This window comes from Haliotis asinina, chromosome 15, assembly GCF_037392515.1.
Source record: "Haliotis asinina isolate JCU_RB_2024 chromosome 15, JCU_Hal_asi_v2, whole genome shotgun sequence".
NCBI classification, from domain to species: domain Eukaryota; kingdom Metazoa; phylum Mollusca; class Gastropoda; order Lepetellida; family Haliotidae; genus Haliotis; species Haliotis asinina.
The window spans coordinates 24,554,973-24,577,082 of NC_090294.1; the positions used below are offsets into that span (position 1 = coordinate 24,554,973).

Genomic DNA, 22,110 nt, shown 5'->3' on the forward strand with positions numbered 1-22,110 from the left:
TTATTATTACACACATCCATAGGGGAGTAAAATGTTTATTTTCTACAATGATTTAACAAAGTATCAGCTTGTTGACTTCATCGTCACTTCGTGTTTTCAAGTCCAATGAAATGATGCATTTTTTTTAATGAACCTGACATGCATAGTCTAAGTGAACATTTGACTTGAATGTGTATGTTAATGTAATCAATCACATGTGATCGGTACCAGGACCACGATCGCCACAGTTGTTTATTAGAGAGAACCATTCACCTTGCCCAGTAGCACTGCTCTACACTGCACTCCAGAAATTGCAAATGTGACAATTCTGGGTATAAACCACTGACTCTATATCAATTCATATTTTGCAGATTTACCATGAGTTTTAAGTACACCATAAAAGCACCATGGAATGACTTAGAAAATCTGCAAACACAAACATTACTGTAGGCCATATTGATATTGCAGTCAAATTTTGGTCATGTTTTGCCCATAACAACATAATCAATACTTGCCCCAAACCAAGAGGAGGGAAAATCCTGTGAGCCCAACAAACTCATTATACCGCTTATCGGGTTGATATCTCTTGTGCAGTGATGTAAACATTTTGTTGTTTTATTTCCAGGCAGATTATATCTAAAACCGTTAATAAATTGTATCCTTGGGATATCCATAACAGAGTTTGAGTTTTCAAAATATTTGTTGTCCGTCTCTGACTATCAGACAACATGCATATTTTTCCAACCATGGGCTCTCAGCAGTGTGTGGAATGCACGAGCTTTTCATGAAAATCGGTTAGGCTACAGAGCGGCCGTAATCGTCATCATCACCAATGAATTGCTCACTAACACAAAATCTAATAATTGCAACAAAACCAAATTTTGCACAGCCACATGAAATCGACAGACCAACTCTGATGATGTGTCTCATATTTTGGGACATCCGAATAAAAAAATTGTATAACAAACGATCATCATTTTCTTGTCACATTTCGCTTTTTTGTACGAGGGGGGCCTCTTCCCTCTTGCTGGTAGAACAGCCACGTAATCAACAAATGTGTGTTGTGAAGCCATTATCTGGTTACCACTTGAGATGTTCAATGGGAGTCAGTGCTGCCACTTTCAGAAGACGCTGTTGTCTGAATTGGTGTCGCTGTCATCAGAGTCTACCCTGATGACGACTGGCTCGATGGTGGCATGGTCCAGTCCACTTTGTTCCCAATAATGTCTTTCTATTTCATTCTCAACTTTCTCAATGCACTTTTGCCATGTTTCCTGCATGATGGTGTCTATTGACTGTTGAACAATCGTCTGTACATCCCGAAGTTTGAATGTTACATTTTGCCTGCCAACATCCGATTTCATAACACCCCAAATGAGTTCTATTGGGTTTAAATCGCAATGATAGAGTGGCAATCGCAAAACTGAATGACCATGTTCTGTAAGGTACTCATCAACCTTAAAGACAGGTGTGGTTTTATTTGACTTTATGATGTGATACAGAACAGGTTTGGCTGCATTTTCTGGATACAATGTTGCTTTGTTTTGCAACCATTCTATCATGTCCTTCTTCTTACTGTTAGATGTTGGGGCCTTTGTATTAGGTACTTGAATGCCATGATATGGAGCGTTATCCATGACAATCAGACTTTTGGGGTACAGTGCTGGTACCAATTGACTTTGTACCCATTCTAAGAAAACCATCCCATTCATTTCGGTATGATAGTCGCGGTTGCCTTTAGATTTTGCCTTGAAGACCAGGGAGCAGCCAGGTAGGAATCCGTGACTTGCAACCAGCATGGAGCACAATAAGTCGCTCTCCCTCAACCAAATTTGTGAAGCAACTTCCATAACTGATATTTTGAAATGACCAAAGAATGATCTGTCTCCATATAATTTTTCGGAATAGACAAGAGGCGCAGATAGACAAAGGTATTTTGTTTATATTGAGACTTAATGGCATTTCTAACCAGCTGCTGTTGAAATGAATTGACTTTTTCACATCGTGTGGGTTTTGAGACGGTCCCCTCAGTTGTGTCCGTGCAGGTTGAATCGGTACAGTTTTTCAAGATAGTTTTTAACTTCCCTTCCGTCTTCCCAACAGCACGTGCAGTTCGTAAACGATACTTAGCCAAAGCATATTGAGGCCTACCCCTTTCACCTTCGTTTTTAAAAAAGTTAAGTACTTTGCAAATAATTGACATAGCATCATGTGATAATCCCACTGTTTCAGGTACAACAATCACGAATGTTTGGTTTGCTTGTTGATTACGTGGCTGTTCTACCAGCAAGAGGCAAGAGGCCCCCCTCGTACAAAATAGCGAAAGGTGACATGCAAATGATGATCGTTAGTTAAACAACTTTTTTTTTATTTGAGTATCCCAAATTATGAGACACATCATCAGAGTTGGTCTGTCAATTTCATGTGGCTGTGCAAAATTTGGTTTCGTTGCAATTATTAGATTTGGTGTTAGTGTGAAATTCATCGGTCTCAAAACGAATCAAACAGACTGTACTTCATGTTGGTGGAGCATCAACATGAATTTTTTCAACAGTGTCTGTCTAGCAGTGCTTTTGGTATGAGTGGAACAAAATACGGCAGAATAATAAATAATAAAATCACGAACAATTACAATAGGTCTTCTCAATAGGCAATAGTGCTCAGCCCCACGTTGGGCGCCAATCTAGCGGCAACAAAATTTCTGAGTCCCGTGCTGGGATTCGTATGATGGACCTTCTGATCCAAAGTTGGATGCCTTGTCCACATGACCAAAGAGGTTAACCCCGTCAGCAAGCTGACAAGGTAAGGATGTCATCTGTAGGATGACTCCATGCCTTGCTACATTACTGCCCCGTCAACAGAAGGCATGTCCTGGGCCGCATAGTTGGGTGCTGAGGCTTATTTTGTTCAAATTTGATTTGAATGTGCTCAGCAACACGTTGGGCGCCAATGTAGAAGCCACAAAATTTCTGAGACCCGTGCTGGGATTCGAACGACGGACCTTCTGATCTGAAGTTGGATGCCTTGTCCACATAACCAAAGAGGTTAACCCCATCAGCATTTGTGGGATGACTCCATGCCCTGCTACATTTGCAGAGAGATATCAAAATGAATCAAAAGGTCAATATCTAAACCTATTTCATAATTTCATGATGTTTAAAGAGAAAGGAAGAAAGCAGAATTTCACCCAATATACAGAACACAATGCAATTCACATCCCCTCATCAATTGAGTCGGCTGACTTTGTGTGGAGGTGACTAAATACTTTTGGGGTTGGTTAAGAACATGGCTTGAGAAAGGATGCACAGGTTTGGTTCCTGAGTGGAAACTGCTGATTTTTATATCCGAAAAAACTAATGCTGTTGACTTCCTTTAGTTGCTTGGAGATCTGATGGTTCTTGGGGAAAGATGAATGATTTCCCGAACAGAAGGTGCACTTTCTATAATTACAATTACAATCAGCTGTTACAATGAACATTTGTTATAGACTTTTGCAACTTTTCACATCACTGTTATATACTTGAGATTTGAAAGGGTTTGGAACGTATATAACAACATTGATGTTGCAGTAACCTGTTTGATACATTTGGGAGCATTCTGAGAAGAAAGCAAAAAGGTGTGTTGGTTGAGTTTTGTTGCATTTGCAGGTTGTGATGAACCCTTTGATGTAGATAAATCCTTTGAGTAACAATATCAATCATTCTCATGACGAACTCCAACAAACATATGTTGTAATGAGACTATTCTCTATAGACTGCAGCTTCCTATTGCACATAAGAAGGAGCATGATTGAGACATTTTCCAAAATCTATGTACTGTAATTTCAAACTGGAATGATGCAGCATTAATAAAGAGGTTGAATTCAGTTTTAATTCAGCTAATTCAATCACACATTTCAATGAAAAAGGTCTGAATTGAGGTACAAAGAGCAAAGACGACAACAAGTGGACATGATCTTACCACACAGGTCCCTGGATAGGTTTAACCAGAAGCTGTTTCTGATACACAAAGTCTTACCTTCTGGAAAAAGCATCACTTGTACTGTTCGCCATTTGTTTTCTGCTGCTCTCTTCAGGCCCTTTTCAAAAGATGTCATGAAGTCTCTTTCACACAATGTATGGAAAATGAAGTTTGCTGGTAGACTACCTCCATTTGTACTTGCCTGTTTTACGAGGTCAAACTTTTGTCCTAAGTGAAAAAAATATCATAATCATGGAAAATTCTCAATACAAGAGTCATCACACAAAGGACAAATCATCTGACAGTTACTTCATGTTTTCTTAGATTAAGTTTGAATTGTTTCCATGGAAATCATGAAAAATACAAATGCAAAAACTTTGTAAATAGCAAAAGGCACCACCTTGTGGTCTGCCTCAAATATCTGCCAAGTTTTGCTGAAAGATATTAAATAGTTTTCGAGTTGTGCTCTTGAAACAAGGCACTTTTTTCCTTTTTGAGATTAAGTCTGAATTGTATCCAAGGAAATTCAGAAAATGCGAAATCACAAAAACCTGTAAATAGCAAAAGGCACCACTTTGGGGTCTGCCAAACATATCTGCCAAATTTTGCTGAAAGATATTCAGAAGTTTTTGAGTTCCGGAAATGAAGCCCATCCCTTCATTTTCAGACAAAGTCTGAAATTGTTTCCATGGAACCCGAAAAAATGATAAATCACAAAATCCTGTAAATACCAAAAGGCACCACTTTGGGGTCTGCTACACATATCTACAAAGTTTTACTGACAGATATCAGGAAGTTTTTGAGTCCTGCTCTGGAAATGAAACACACCTGTCTATTGAGAGACTATATCTGAAACATTTCCATGGAAACCAAGAAAATCATAAATCACAAAACATGTACATAGCAAAAAGCACCACTTTGGGGTCTGCTACACATATCTACAAAGTTTTACTGCCAGATATCAGGGAGTGTTTGAGTTCTGCTCTGAAAATGAAACTCACCTGTCTATTGAGAGACTAAATCTGAAACGCTTCCATGGAAACCAAGAAAATCATAAATCATAAAAACCTGAAGCCCACCCCACCATTAGACTAACACAAAAATGTTCCATGGAAAAACAAAAAAGGTATAAATGCCAAAAATCTGTAAACAGCAAAAGGAACAACCATAGGCTGAGATTACCATATCTATCAAGTTTGGTCTTAAAATATTGAACAGTTTCTGAGTTATGCTCCGGAAACAAAATGATTACGGACAGATGGACGGACGGATGGAGATCGGGGGACGGACAGACAGATGAGGCATCGACTATATCCTTCTGCATTACATGCCGGGAGGATAACAATTTACAAACTGTTCAGGAGTGTGTGCAATTCAAGAGTTACCTCAACAGTCAAATGACATGACCCTGTATTGTTATTACACATCTCAGGTGATGAAACGTATACATGATGTTAATCAGTGGATAAAATATTTCAACTTCAGTTGAACTTAATTTACCGTATGTTTTCCACTCAATATCTTCCAAGTGTTCTCCAACTAGGGGATGGTTCTGTGGATCTAAAACAACAACATGATATCATGATATCAAAACATGATATATGTATGAAAATGTTTGTAGCTCGTATGGTGATGCTTAGGCCAAGTATGCATATGGAAAAAGTATCGCAACCCCCAATATTATCAGTGTATCAATATGATACCATTAACCATAGCAAAGGAACTATCCAAACCTCAATTTATCTTATTACAGTGGTTCAGTTTTTTGGGTATTTTTTAAAAGCAACTTGCCACAGCGGAAGTGACTTCAAGGAAGTACCTTTTCCTGAATAATTTTCCACTTGCCCTGATTTAATGACACAATGTTTGATGTTAATGTTCACTTGACTATTCATCAAAGAGTGATAAATTTCAAAGAATGATAACTGTGCCTTTACAATCAATCATAGTATCATAGTGCAAATACCTGTGTGACAGCAGAGTGCAGTAAGAATTGCTCTGCCCATACATAGCCTTAAACAATTTCAATGGCTACATCAGACCTTTTTGTTCACTGAACTGTGTTTCAATGTGAAACAGCACTGAAAGATTCAGAAGCAAAAATAAGCCTATTCAAGTACTTTTTTTATTTCAAGTACTTTACTACGAGTGAATATATAAGCTCACATTGCCTCAGGTAACCTGTATTATGGAGATGTTCCATATAATCTGCTTGCGGTAGCACCAATACCAGCTACTCGAAGATCAAAAGCAGGACAGTATAATCAAAATTATCACTGGACAATGAGACTGACAACAAACACAATAAGAATTGGTTCACCTGACTGTCACTAATGTGAATTATCTTTTGTCTCATGACATCAGAATCAGGTGCTGTGCCACTACAAAAACTCTCCGGACTATTGAGCATTCAATTAAATGCCTACCTTTGAGTTGATGTTTTTGCCAAAAACACAACAGTCCATCTGAGCATCCATTACACTTTCGTATATCACTTGCAATGAACTGCAACGTGAGATTCCCACACTTCTGCCTGGTTTCCAAGGAACCTTAACACACACAGAAAGAAGTTATTAGGGTTTCTAGGAGAAACCAAGTCAACAATTTTAATTTGGTCAACATGTTTAAAACATTAATACTTGACTTTGTTACTTTTCTGAATCTATCTGAGGCAGAGTATTCAACACAGTCCCAGTTTTTACATGGTTCCATCAAAATCAAACCCCAAATCTATGCTAAAAAAATTTATTTGTTTAAGGTATGCCACTGATCTCTGCACCATGTATTTGTATCAGCTGCCATGAATGAAGCATCAATTATTTTGTTGAATATGTTTTACCATATGGCATTCTGAAGTATCCAGCTAGGGTACTGTAAGCTGTAAGTCTAGTTGTTTTACTGCCCTCTGACAACAGGTTTTATGACATGTACATATTCTTTATAATCGGCAAATTTGTTCCTGTCATGATATGGCTGAAAAATTGCCAATTTGACGTTAAATATTCACTCACTCACTATCATTTCATTTATAAATTCACAATTTTGTTCATTCTTTTAGATTTGTATGGCTAAATAAAAAAAAGTGAAATGTTTCTCGGGCATCTGAGCATAACTTTTATTTGAGCACATAACAATTTCTTACTGTCATTTAAAAACAATAATTTGACTTTGCCGTGTCCTGATCATCTATTTGTCCACTTTAAGAATCACTGTCTTTAAGAACAAGTCTGACTGAATTTGCAACTCATTAACACATACTAAACTTCACAAGGTGTATTTCTGAGAGAAAAAAACGTGTTCCTCCCTCGTCACTTTTTTTTCTATCAAAAATGAAAAAGAAAACCCCAGAGTCCTACCATCCTCGCCACTTTTGAAAAAAATGTTCCTGAGAAACATATAATTATTTTTATGCAGCCTAAAAGTTTCCCTTTATGTGTGCCTCCTTTGAACTCATTCAAATTCATTTTATGATAAGTGGTTGTTCTATCAAAGTTTTAATCCTTCTTCTACACTGAGATTTGTGACATCCTATTTCACTTCTGAATACCTCAGTTTACTTTTAGACCGAACACTTTGAATGTACCAATAATACAATTGAAATTGTTTTCAAAATCTAGTGAAGTCATTAGTTTTACTACAATTTCCTTGGGACATTGGGACCCAGTGGTTAAGTCATATTAGAAGCCTGAGTTCAATTCCCCACATCTATATAATGTGTGAAGCCCATTTCAAGTGACCCCCACCATGATACTGATGGAAAATTCTTACAAGTGTTGTGAAATTCAACTCACATACATACCCACTCAGTACCATTTCCTCACATAGTACACACCACTATACTATTACCTCATGTTCAATGCAAGAAACTTTGAATTCAAGTCAAAAAGACATTGTAAGAAAATATGAGCATAATTTAACCTTGTTTAGTGCTGCTCCTATAGCTTCTTGCCATCCATTCTGCATCAAAAACCTGCAATGTGAAAAGATTTACCCCATTAACTCATACTGGAAGAGTTACCCCATTAACTCATATTTGTATGTCAGCATATGTGTTCTATAAACAAAACAGAGAAGATACTTAACAAGAGTCATCAGAAGATGACATATCCCCCCCGGCCCCCACATATTAGATAGGACAAATTATCTGACAGTTACTTGACTTTTATTTGACTAAGTTTGAATCGTTTCCATGGAAATGATGGAAGACAGAAATGTCATATATCTGTAAACAGCAGAAGGCACTACTTCAAGATCTGTCTCATATACCTGCCAAAATCGTTTTGGAGCTGTGCTCCAGAAACGTAGCCCATCGATCCATTTTGAGATTAAGTATGAATCGTTTCCAAGAAAAAGAAAAATTTGTAAATAGCAAAATGCGCCGCTTTGTGGTCTGCCTCACATATGTGCTAAGTTTTGCTGAAAGATATTAAGAAGTTTTGGACTTCTGCTCTGGAAACAAGGCCCATCCTTCCATTTTGAGACAAAGTCCGAATCGTTTCCATGGAAACCCAGGAAATGATAAATCACAAAAACCTGTAAATAGCAAATGGTACCACTTTACGGTCTGCCATAAATATCTATAAAGTTTTGCTGACAGATATTAAGAGGTTTTCAAGTTGTGCTCTGGAAACGAAACACACCTCTGACTTTTGAGACTAAGTTCAAAACGTTTCCATGGAAAGGCACCACTTCAGGTTCTGACTGATGTATCTACCAAGTTTTGCAGAAAAATACTGAATGGTTTTTGTGAAATGCTCTGGAAATGAAGCCTATCCCTCCATTTTGATACAGTCTGAAACGTTTCCATGGAAGAAGAGAAATTCAAATGATTAAAAAAAACCTGTAAATAGCAAAAGGCACCACTTCAGGTTCTGACTGATATACATGCCAAGTTTTGAAGAAGGTTTTCGAGTTAAGCTCTGGAAACAAAGCCCACCTAGCCACTAGACTAAGTCCATGGATAAACACAAAAATACCCCCCCCCAAAAAAACCCATTGGTTCAGTTGATTTAATCTTCCAATTCTGGACTAAAAATATCGAAGGTGTTTTGAGTTATCCTTCGGACACGAAATGATTATGGACAAACGGACAGACAGGCGAAGTGTCGACTATATAGCCCCACATTACATGCCGGAGGAAACAGTTAATTATTATACAAAATTCTGAGGCTTCTTTGTACAATACCTGAATTATGTCCTTGTCTCCTTCATACACGACAAACTTCACAGTCTTTAGTGATGAAGTTGTGGTTTCATTGAAGAACCATTCTACAACTGTGAACATTACTTCTGCAACGTTTTCAACTGGATAATTCAATGTTCCAGTTCCAAGAACAGGAAAAGCAATTGACTCCACTTCAAGCTTACATGCCTCATTCAGACACTGGTAAATGAATCTGTACATCACCTGTAAAAATACAAACACCATGTATTTATCAAAAAAATCACGAAACATGAATTCACAAAACTCTTGATAACAAAGGACAACACACAATGTTGAGGACAAGCTTGCAGTGGTTTACTGTTCCTTCACGGCAGACAAAGCATAATGAAAAAGCTCTCTTGACTTTCTAGACACAAAAAAACTTGAAAGGCCCATAAAATCATATGGTCAAACTTGACATCATTCCAAGATTTAGCTATCAGTTTGAGGTGTCAATGCATTTTCTGAGGTCCTGCAAAGTCATTTGAACAAAGTATTTTCCAGTCAGTAAAGGTCATGCATAAACTGATGGGATTAAATACAAATAACAAATGTTAAACAATAGTGGTCACTGTTCATTATTTAATTGTAAACCAAAAGTTACTGTCTTCTGTAATCTGATTGGTTGAAAAACATGATCAAATGGTATTAGATTCCCGGAAACTGCAAGACAATAGTGGTCACTGTTCATTATTTAATTGTAAACCAAAAGTTACTGTGTTCTGTAATCTGATTGGTTGAAAAACATGATCAAATGGTATGAGATTCCCGGAAACTGCAAGACAATAGTGGTCACTGTTCATTATTTAAAAGGATACTATCTCTATCTCTATTACATCAGAGCCACATATCCTGTGGTGTGACCCTCATTACACCTTAAAATCTGTCACTGTCAACTGTTCATTACCAAATGACATAGGGATTTCAACAAAAATCCTTTTCACTGCCTACAATAAATAACCAAATGAGATTTGTATTGTAACAGAAATCCTTTTCACTGACAGGTATCCTTTAAACTAGTTGACACTAGTGGATCCATGATCTATTCACTCTCCTTTACAACATCGTAGTAATTTTTGGGGAAAAAATTGGTATTTGTTCAAAATTTCTTATCAAACATATAAACCGTTTTTTCCTGAAAAATAAACAAATAATATCTTGTTAAAAGTATTGCTTTAGATTGCAACTTGTTAGGATAGATAATACCTATTTCCAACACGATTTTGGCCAGTATGCCGAGTGTGTTCTTTGACTGGTCTTCTCCTTGAAAAGACACAGAGTCCTTCAAATGGGGGTTGTCAGTATCACAATACTTCATCAATAAACATCAGAATATTTCTCCGTCCATCAATTCAGATAAAATTTAACAAGAGTCATCTGAAGATGACACATCCCCCTGGCCCAAACATATTTGAAAGGACAAATCTTCGGACAGTTACTTATTGTGTTTTTAGACCAAGTTAGAATTGTTTCAATGCAATTCATGTAAAATATAAATACCATATATCTGTAATCAGAAAAAGTCACCATTTCAAGTTCTGTCTCCTTTATCTGCCAAGATCTTTTGAAAGATATGAAATGGTTTTTGAGTTGTGCTCCGGAAACGAAGTCAGCAACGTGTTCATGGAACCGAGAAAATGGAACATCATAACAAGAGTCATCAGAAGATGACATATCACCTCGGCCCCCACATGTTTGAAAAGACAAATAATCTGAGAGTTCCTCATTGTTTTTTTAGACTACGGTCGAATTGTTTCCATGGTATTCATGAAAATTATAAATGCCATATATCTGTAACCAATTAGTCACAATTTCATATATCTGTCAAGATCTGTTGAAAGATATGAAATGGTTTTCGAGTCGAGCTCTGGGAACAAAGCCCACCCCTCCATATTGAGACTAAGTCCAAAAAGTTTCCATGGAAACCAAGAAAATACTACATAACAAAAACCTTTAAAAACCAAAAGGCACCACTTTTGGGTCTGCCACACATATCTAGAAAGTTTTACTAACAGATATTTAAAAGTTTTTGAGTTCTGCTCCAGAAACGAAACACACTTCTCACTTTTCAGACTAGGTCCGAAACGTTTCCATGGAAACCAAGAAAATAATAAATCACAAGATCCTGTACGTAGCAAAAGGCACCACTGTAGTTTCTGATTGATATATCTATAAAGTTTTGCAGAAAAACATTGAATGGTTTTTGAGTTCTGCTCCAGAAACGAAGCCCACCCCACCATAACACTAACACCAAAATGTTCCATGGAAAAACAAAAAAAAGATAAATGCCAAAAATCTGTAAATAGCAAAAGGCACAACCATAGGCTGAGATTACTATATCTATCAAGTTTGGTCTAAAAACATTGAACGGTTTCTGAGTTATGCTTCGGAAACAAAATGATTACGGACAGACGGATGTGGGACAAATGGAAGGACAAACAGACAGGGCGTCGACTATATCCCCTCCGCATTACATGCCGGTGGATAAAAAACATAAATGAACAGTCTCTGAGTTATGCTCCGGAAACAAAATGACGACAGACAGACGAGGCGTGGACTATATCCGGCCCACGTTACATGCCTGGGGATAATGAAACTTGTGTTTTGGGGGAAAATTATGGAGCAGATTAAATACTATATATACATATGTTTATATATTTCTTGGTCTAATAATTTGATTAATTGATATTTGCATGTTGAAGGACAAATGTGCTCTCTGAAGTCAACTTACCTTCCAACATTCATCTTCAGTTGGATCATTTTGTGATCCTGATGGAAACTTGTAAAGAAAACCATGAAATACGCGACACAATCTCTCTTTCTGCCCTTGAACTTGAAACTCTGTGACAGCCACTTCACCAAGTTGTAAGCCGTTAGGGTATTTTTTTTTACACTGTTTTTGCAGCTGACCCCCGGACGCAGCATTTAAGGCTCTTGATACTCTTCCACGTGTTAGATCCAGCTTATCATGAGCAGAGTTGACCAGCACATCCGCCTCATGAAAATAAATAATATATTGAGTCTGTACATTCAACTTAAGTAATAACTTCTTTAATAATTGCCATAAACTATGGTCAAAACAGCTGCTGTAAATCTGCTTACATTATTTATAAGAATCTCATAAATTGAGAACTATGAACTTTTTGATGAACTTGACTTCATATTTTCTCATCATACAAGGATAACATCAAATGACTTGAGAAACTATGGTGTATTTTATCAAACAAATATGCCTGATATCGTCCCATATTTTCACTCAACACTGAACTTTGAAAGAAAAGACGGAAAAATGTTAATTCCAAATATACTAGGGATTGACAAAGTTTCTTTGAGAAGATATATCTTTCAAAACTTTCAAAATCTATACACTAATTACTGTTTATCTTCAGATGTAATAAGAAACTGTTGTGTAAAGATGTTGATGAGCTCGGATCATGTATTGGGACATTTAGGGATGATCTGGAGAAATAAGTCCTACTTCAAGCAAAGTTTAGTAAGCAGGGCCATATAACATCCATACCTCTACATTTTCCAGTTTCCCAACAACAATTTTGATTGATGGCTTGGGTTGCTCAACGTTTTCCCCTGAAACATGAAAACATGTGTTTCATGTTCATAATATATGTATCTCTAACACATCGAGCAGTTAGAAATTCTAATCATTTCAGAGTTTAAGAGTATGAGAAAATGACAAACTTCTGCCGAACTAATGTTCACGGACATAAATATTTTCATGAACTAGAGTGAAGTGGTCTTAGGAAAGTAAACAAGAACTGGAACATAATCAACACTAAAACTAATTTTGAAAATACTACCTCTAACACTTGATTGACTTTTTTTCCTGAAACTTGTTTCTCAATCCAAGGCTTCTGCTTGAGAAGTTCATGATTTTGTGCTCATTATTTTTTTCTAGCTGTTCCTTAAGTGATATCTGCAGGAAATAACCACATGAATGGAAACCTCATACTTTCCTCCTGGGAAAGGTACTCTGAGCTTTTTTTGATAATGTTCCAAATTCTTTTGAATACATTTCTCTATAATTTCATACATGAATCCCAGACAGGCAACACCTACAGCACCGCCAATCTAAGATAGGAGGACAACCATATAACATCACAAATCTAAATGTCTATGGCTAACACAAAATGACCTGAATTCATTTTTGTGACAACACATGAGAATGTGTCTTGCTGCTGTATTTAATATTACAGATTACTATACAGGCTCTTGTATGTTCTCAAGCAAGTATGAGTGGCTGTTTTCAAGAAACTGTCCAATTATTGTTTAATATCAAAGTTTGTGAATCCCTACTTGGCAAATTATCTATCTCTCCCTCCTTCTTTAACCCAGATCTTCTGCCAAAAAGCAAGTTAGTTTCATAGTTTTGTTAATCCAGGCTGCCAGAGTATTCCTGGAAATTCTGTTCTCTGACTGACCTTGAACCATGAGAAGTATTGGCATGAGCTGAGAAAGTGAATGCTTGATTCAGGGGTCCTGTTCATGACTGTTGATTCTCTGGGAACTTCAGTCCCCTCACTGTCTCTCTAGATGGATCACTGTAAAATGAGTGTACATCCAATCCATCCAATCCAATACATGTTTTTTTCCCCGAGATTCAAAAGGAAGCTGCAATAATCCTGATGCCAAAGCTCTGCCTTCTGCAGTGATATGTAAAAGATCTACATCTTTCCTATGATATAGTGGAACGTCTGAAACAATCAGAGCTATTTTGACATTACTGGCTGTTCCAGATCTGACTCTTCACTGCAGTTTCATAGATCAAGGTGAGGCAGAATGTCTGTGCAGACCTTCCACTAAAATCCATACTACCCTTTATATTGCAGAGTTCCCTTGGAAGCGCCATGGAAAGAATATTCTCCACAACGTATGGATGTAAGCAACTACCAAGTGCTGAATAGTTAAGAACACTGCCCTCATCTTCAGAATGTTGATGTGTACTAAAGAATCCCAGCTGACCTCTTTCATCAAAATCCCTCAGTCTCCCTTCTCTACTGAATAGAACTTCAGTTATTGTGTGTTCAAAGTCTTGAAATCCCTTTTGGCTGGTCCTTTACCTTAAAGAGAACTGTCAAAAGGTCTGGATACTTAAGAGAAGATAATCTCTCATTCAAATCCTTGATGACCTTAAAATAAAAAGATAACTGAGACAGCTTGTGCTTGAGGTCTTCTGTTGAAGAACAGAGCCTCTAGCAGTTGCATTCCAAAGGAAGTCCTCTTGCTCAGGTAGAACAGCACTGAATCCAGAAGAAGGCCATGTTAATTTGTAAAAGTTTGTGTGTCTGGCCAAATTGTGGTTTAAGGATTCCTCTTCTGTTCCTCTGCAGTGTCTGTATAAAGCTCTGTATAACTGTATATAAATCGTCGTATCTTGGGATGTAAGACTTGTGGCATGTCCATGTATATGCTGTGTACATCTCCCAGTGAGTGTTCAGATACCTTCAATCCTGTAATCTTAGCTATGATGTCCTCCAACAGGATATGCTGTGTACATCTCCCAGTGAGTGTTCAGTTACCTTCAATCCTGTAATCTTAGCTATGATGTCCTCCAACAGGATAAGCTGTGTACATCTCCCAGTGAGTGTTCAGTTACCTTCAATCCTGTAATCTTAGCTATGATGTCCTCCAACAGGATAAGCCATCATGGTCCATGATTTCTACTTGATATCCAGTGTGGTCCATGTTTTAGGCTCCAGCCTGGCTCTTTTATGAGGTGGAGAAGATAATTGATGTAGCGCCTACCTTAAGATTACACTGACACTGTATCCCTAAGCACTGACATTGTGCCCCTAAGCTATCTTTAAAAAAAATTAAAACCAATTCAGGCTTCCTTAGTAACAAACTTTGTTTCATTGCCAGCTGGGTCAATGGACTGGTTCCTCAGTGCAGTTACTATTGTTACGAGTGTGTATTTTCTGTATATTTTGTTATTAATCCAGTAATAATTATTAATGGGTCACATTTCGTTTTAATAGCTGGTCAACACTTTTAGAATTCTGGTTTTCTGGAATTTATCTGCTCCTAGTTTTCTATGTATCTACTTCCGGGAGACTTATTCTAGGGTATTCTACAGTGTTGACAATGTTTGTTTGTGCCCAAACTTCTGGGAAATGACTGTATAAACATATATAAAGGCTGGTTGCCGTGTTGAGGGCAAGACTCACACTTATTTACAACACTGCCACGTTTGATCATCGAAACCCGTCAATGCCAGACCTACATTATCTGCTGTCACACCGATCGCTGTGTTGACGTTCTGCCGTAGTTGATTCTCTCTCACACCAAGACTTTGGTGAGTTTGCTATATTGTATTTTGTGACCCTCTGACTTAGATTTTGTCTCTCTTGAATTGTATTTGTAATCAGCATTGTTATATTGACTTGTGACTTTGTATACCTTGCTCTCGTTACATAACAATAACATAATTTGAACGTAAACAACTTGTCTTTGTTCTGTTTTGCTGGTTCACAGGGGATTTCTTAAATTGTCACGGTAAATTCTTAACCGTAACACTATGCACCTTTCTTGCTTCTTTAGTCTCGTGATGGAGACTAGGCTGGTAAGACTGACAAAGGGAGACGAAGTTCTCAAGACACAATCCCAGCAATCTTTATGAGGATAGTAAATTAACATTAATTTCCCCAATGGCTGATCAATTCTAAGTACCCAATGGGGAGGATGAAGTGTATATTAACAATCCACAGTTTGTTTTTTGCATGTGTGCCACAAGAATGAGTGTGAGTTTAATTTAATGTCACTTTGGCAATATTTCAGCCATTTTGTGTGCCCCAAGAGAAAACATGAAGTTTCCTGTTGTTTTGTTAGGATGGACTCCCATGAATAGCACCAGGATGAACTCTTTGAAGGGTGACAACACAACTTAACATTTGTTTGAAAACCTTTACATTTGCTGAAACTGTAGATTCATGAACAAATTCATAGAAAATTGGCCATCAAGTGTTAGAGCAATGTATTCATAAAATTTCTCATCTTGTCCCTTCAAACAGTTATCATGAGCCATTTTAACTTTATCAAATCATATGACAAACGGACCTCCACTATATCTATCCATTTTGAATTTTTATCCATGTTGTCCAATAAAGTTTTATACTTCAAGCTGTGTTAAAATGAGTTAGAAGCAGAAGAAGTTCCCCTTTGCTGGCACCTCTGGCAGAATACATGAACAAGAGTTTGGTGATGACAAAACACTAACCACAATTGAAACCAGTCTAAAGGTCATGTTAATGTCAGTTTTCAAATATATATACGCTTCCATGTATGCAAGCATTTCTAAGCCTAATCAATACTGAATGACTTTGACATATACAATATGAAGTTTCCATTCAAAACCCATTAACCTTTCATGACTGAAACTATTCACAATTCATTTTTTCTGAGAATAACCATTGCATTCAAGATAGCCATCATGAAAGGTATTGGGTTAAAAATGTAACAGTATGTTTCAACTCACTCAGCTTTATTTTTCAAATCATTAATTTTCCTAAAATTTGGTTCTTGTGTAGTTAGAGTTCTACTTAGTTTTACATGAAAGTCTTCAAAATATTGCTGCAATAAATCAAAATGTAACTTTACAGCAAATATAATTTACATGAAATGATATATTCATGATATAAGTAAATTTATCCTAACACATCATATTGCAATTTCTTTCTTCTTTGTGATGGATTAACACTGAGCCCAAAGTGTGCCGCTTCGACATCATGGCCTTAGCTACCAATCAGTTACCAGATCTTGACCCCTCAACAACTTCTCATTTGCATATTCAGACAGTAGACAAATGTATGACCTGGCCCGAGTTTCTTGAAGCAACCTTTAAAGTCAGAGTTTTTACTTAAATTTGAGAAAACACATTCCCAAGGAAGAAACTAAAAACTAGTAGACAATTTTAGTTGTTTGGGCATTTTGGTTCTAAAAATGCAGTTAAGTTAAAATTCCAGCTTTTTCAAATTGTCAGTTTGAAATTTGAGCAAAAACAATAATCTGTTTTGAGAAAAAATAAAATGCCATTTATTTGTCCAATCAATCTGTAAATTTTTTCACATCTACATTTTCTTTTTTCATTTTCTTCAGTGATATATGTGTCAACCCTTGCAACCATAATATTTGATACGACCCCAACAGTTGAAACAATGGATTAGATAAGCAACCGTAACATGCCAACATTCTGGGAGTAAACCATATGGTTTTGTAAGGTGAGAAAAGTAGAAAAGGGATCAACAAGAAGACACAGTCATCAATATCCTTCCAAATTATGTCCAATTTCAGTGTAAGTCACACTTATTGCCATGGAAAAGTGAAAAATATTTCATTAAGAATACCAAAACTACCACAAGGCACTAATACACCACCAGATCTTTCTATGTGCTACGTTTTGTGAAGAAATATTGAATGGTTTTACAGTTCTGCTCCGGAAAAAACAAGAGTCATCAGAAAATGACATATCCCCCCAGCCAAAACATATTTGAGAGGACACATCATCGGACAGTTCAAGATCTGTCTCGTTTATCTGTCAAGATCTTTTGAAAGATATGAAATGGTTTTGCAAGTTTTGCAGAAAAATATTGAATGGTTTTTGAGTTCTGCTCCGGAAACGAAGCACATCCCTCCATTTTGAGACAGACTAAGTCCGAAACGTTTCCATAGAAACAGACAAAATAATAAATCAGAAAAACATGCAAATAGCAAAAGGCACTACTTTGGGGTCTGCCACACATATCTATCAAGTTTTACTGACAGATATTAAGAAGTTTTTGAGTTCAGGTCCAGAAGCGAAACACACCTCTCTTTTGAGACTAAGTACCAAACGCTTCAATGGAAACCGAGAAACTAAGAAATCACAAAAACCTGTCAGTAGTAAAAGGCACCACTTCAACTTCTGCATGATATATCTACCAAGTTTTGCAGAAAAATGTTGAACGGTTTTAGAGTTCTGCTCCAGAAACGAAACACACTTCTCACTTTTGAGACTAAAACAATGTCTGAAACATTTCCATGCAAATAAATCACAGAAACCTGTAAATAGAAAAAGGCACCACTATAGGTTCAGATTGATATATCTACCAAGTTTTACAGAAAAACGTTGAATGGTTTTTGATTTCTGCTCTGGAAATGAAGCCCATCCCTCCATTTTGAGACTATGTCCGAAACCTTTCCATGGAAACTGAGCAAATAATAAATCACAAAAACCTGTACATTGCAAAAGGCACCACTTCAGCTTCTGACTGATATATCTATCAAGTTTTGCAGAAAAATATTGAACAGTTTTTGAGTTCTGCTCCAAAGCCCACCCCACCATAAGACTAACACCAAAATGTTCCATGGAAAAACAAAAAAAATATAAATGCCAAAAATCTGTAAATGGCAAAAGGCACAACCATAGGCTGAGATTACTATATCTATAAAGTTTGGTCTAAAAATATTGAACGGTTTCTGAGTTATGCTTCGGAAACAAAATGATTATGGACGGACGGACTGACGAACGGACAGATGAGGCGTTGACTATATCAGACGGACGGATTGGGTGCATTTTAATACCCCCAGCAAAATGCGCTGCAGGGGATAATTACAGATAACTCAGATGTAACCAACAGCAAATGGGCACGCAAGATGAAGAAGAGGCACATTTGTGTCACAGAGTAAAGGAAAATAAAAATATGTTGTGTCTGGAAAAAAAAATATACCTTTTCCAGGAAATTTCCTTTTGGCCTCCTTGACCTGACTTGGCCGACTGATTTGTCTTGATTCAGGGCATGCTTTCTTAAGGGTTTTCACAACCTCTGTGGACATTGTTTCATCTGCAAGTAGTTGCACATCAATGCAATTTACACATTCTTCAAAGGCTTCCTGAGAACCACGGATGATGGCCTTGACACCAATTCCAAACAATCCTTTCTTGTTCAATGTTTCAACGACAAATACACAAGAACTGTTCCTTAAAGTTTGGCTTTTTGCTTCTTGTGTGATGATACGCTGGACTGTTTTCCTCACTGATTCTTTTTCTTTACCTTTACCCTCTTTCAGGGTTACTGGCACGAAAAAGAATACAACTCTCTTGGTTTTTAACCAGCTCAAGCCATGGTTGTCACAATGAATCATCAGTAACTGATCTTTTGTCTGATCTAAGCTCTGAATTCTCTTCTTCAGGGATCCATCTGCAAAGAAATAGGTCATTCTGAGGTATTTGATACATTATTTGGAACAGGCAAATTATACAGATTTTCTAAGTTTCAACTTATTGGAACCCTAATATATTAAGACAATGCATTTTAGAAAATGGTCAAATGCAATGTATTGTTTTGTTGGAATTTCAATTTCTCATACACTAGAATCAAGTACCTTTTAGGGTTGGGTACCTTTCAACACTATATCATTCACTAATGTTTACAATTATTTTTGAAAGAATAGTTTTGGAGTGATTGCCAATTCACTAATATAATGAACTGTGTCATTATCATAATGATAGGTTTTTTAAAGAATTTTTTTATTTGCAGGATATAATTTCTGCAAAAATCTCACAGAATTGATCAAATGTTTTGATGTTTTGCTATAATCAGCATTTCATTGACCATTTTATATTTATTTGTGTTTGAGTTAAACTGTATTCATCGTTCTGCTTTGGAGCCAAACGTACTGGTGTCCTATCAACATTGTCTAAAACTTTTCATAAATAAAAACGTTTGTTCTAAAAGTTCCTCAATGTGTGACAAATGAAACATTTCCTGTATCTGTCTTATACATACAGTAGAACACGGATATAACGAACTCCAAGGGACCAAGGGATTTAGTTCGCTATATCCATTGTTCGTTATTCACGTTTGACAGCCATATTGGCTTATAGAGATGAAGAGACACATATATACATGGGCTACATATTTTTATTCTTGTACATTGACATTAAAATTTTCAGCTAATCATTGACGAGGTTGGGGTCAACTGATGCACTTTCCCCGTGAGCTGATTTGCATACGATACCACACCTCTGTTTGAACCTGTCAATCCAAGCACTGTTGCAACTGAAATCTAAATGACCTAACTTGGATGCCAATTCATTTGCCTTAGTCTGCAACATGGGACCACTCATGGGAATGTTTTCACTTCTCGCTCCTTGAAACCATTTGTAGAGCGCATCTTCCACATCTTGGTGATTTGCAGTTCGTAACTTCTTGCAGGCGGGGCCGAAATCACTAGAGACACATTTTGCCAGTATCGAGTCGCGATTCTTAATAATGGAACTGAGTGTTGATTTCGGAATGCCAAAGTCGAGAGCGATGTTTGTCTTCGATCTTACTCCTGATTCTACAGCCTGGATTATCTGAAGCTTTGTGTCAAAGGTGATAGCTTTACGTTTGCCTGCCATAGCGATGAGAGCGAACTGAAGATCTGTGTATCAGTCAAGCTTTTAAACACGATGTGTTTCTTTTGTTAATTAATTAATGACTATCAAACAATGTTGATTCACCGCCCACAAGGTTGATGTATATCGCTAAGTCGCTGAGTTGACACTGAGCTGACATGAGTGAGTTCGCTACTCACGTCGTTAATTGGGCTTGGGGTCAGGAAATCAGTTTGCTATAACCGTTAATTCGCTACTCACGAGTTCGTTATTCACGTATAATTTTAATGATATTATAAAGAGACCATTGACGGGACTTTTAAATTTGTTCGCTATATCCGTTTGTTTGCTATATCCGTGTTCGCTATATCCATGTTCTACTGTACAGTAGTATCATAAAAACTGCTTGAGTGCAGTTCATGCCCTCCTGTATAGACATAATGATGTTATGAACTGCCATGCAATTACTATCATGTATGTGGTTTACAATTTTTTCACCATCACTGAATTTTCTAATGTTGTTAGTCTGACTGAATATTATCTCTTATGGGGTGTGACTTACCACATTTGAATTCACTTTTCCAGTTTTCATTTTTTTCCTCAAAGTTGTATTTTAATGCTTGTACTTCACCTCATGCTTCAAAATCATCCATAGTTTCATTGCACTTTGGTCTATACTTTGGCAGAATATTCTTTCTATTGAAAAGTTAGTTTGGGGCTCTGTATCTGTAACATTCCTAAAATGCACATATTCTCCTCTTAAAGATTCAAAGAGTTTAAGTCTTAAATCCCAGTTCTCTAGCAATTGACAAACATGATCAACTGGTAGCTTGAAACTGAGAAGTCAGTCATGACATTAACAACATTTCTTTTGCAAAATTTCTGGCCAGTCAGGTTAGGTCACAAATCAGCTGAAGATAAGTAATAATTGTCATGGAGAGTCCTTGGATGGCTGACCATGTTTGAGAGCTTCTGCCCTGAAAGTTTCTTGGACTTCTGTTCTGGCCTACAATGAAGCATATGTAACCAGAGACCATAGAATTTATCATCAAAACTGTGTTCTACAGGAGATATTGCATATGTGAGATCACACCATATCTCCTAGGAGTAGATTTTGCACAAAGCCCTGACAATGCTATGACATCATGAACTTAATGATGTCACAACGTTATGAGAGTGCATTGTTCACTGAAAATGAATGAAGAATGATTTTGAATGATAAATAGAATCTCACCCGCATGTCTACTGATAACAACTATATCAACACTAGTTGATAAAGGTTAAAACATCCTCAGCAAGCCTAAAATATTTGTTACTTTATAAACTCATGTTGATATGTTTGATATCAGGAGACACTTGAGAGAACTTCGTTATATATATGGTCTCTTATGTAACAAATATGGTCTTAACCTAGGCATGTGAGTTTGTTAAGAAATTGCCTCTGTTCACCACGCAGTGAATGAGTGAATATGCCAAATGTCTGTCACCTTCCTGTGCCTCATAGGCAGCTTGAGTTTAACAAGTGCATGGATAAAGGTGCTTCATAAATAGCACTTATAAATGAGTGAGGTTAGTTTTACATCACACTCTGCAATAT

The 22,110-nt window shown here is 37.0% G+C and overlaps 1 protein-coding gene across 1 annotated transcript in view; it reads right to left on the reverse strand.

The window, feature by feature from the left end:
• Nucleotides 1-22,110, reverse strand: part of LOC137264929 (uncharacterized) — a 77,300-nt gene that overhangs the window by 33,444 nt on the left and 21,746 nt on the right. The window contains exons 5-12 of the mRNA XM_067800282.1: nt 18,862-19,332; nt 12,663-12,727; nt 11,874-12,137; nt 9,125-9,346; nt 7,858-7,909; nt 6,366-6,488; nt 5,440-5,499; nt 3,997-4,167 (exon numbers count right to left, since the gene is read on the reverse strand). Of these exons, the coding sequence (XP_067656383.1) occupies nt 3,997-4,167; nt 5,440-5,499; nt 6,366-6,488; nt 7,858-7,909; nt 9,125-9,346; nt 11,874-12,137; nt 12,663-12,727; nt 18,862-19,332 (1,428 nt within the window). The remainder of the gene's footprint in view (nt 1-3,996; nt 4,168-5,439; nt 5,500-6,365; nt 6,489-7,857; nt 7,910-9,124; nt 9,347-11,873; nt 12,138-12,662; nt 12,728-18,861; nt 19,333-22,110) is intronic.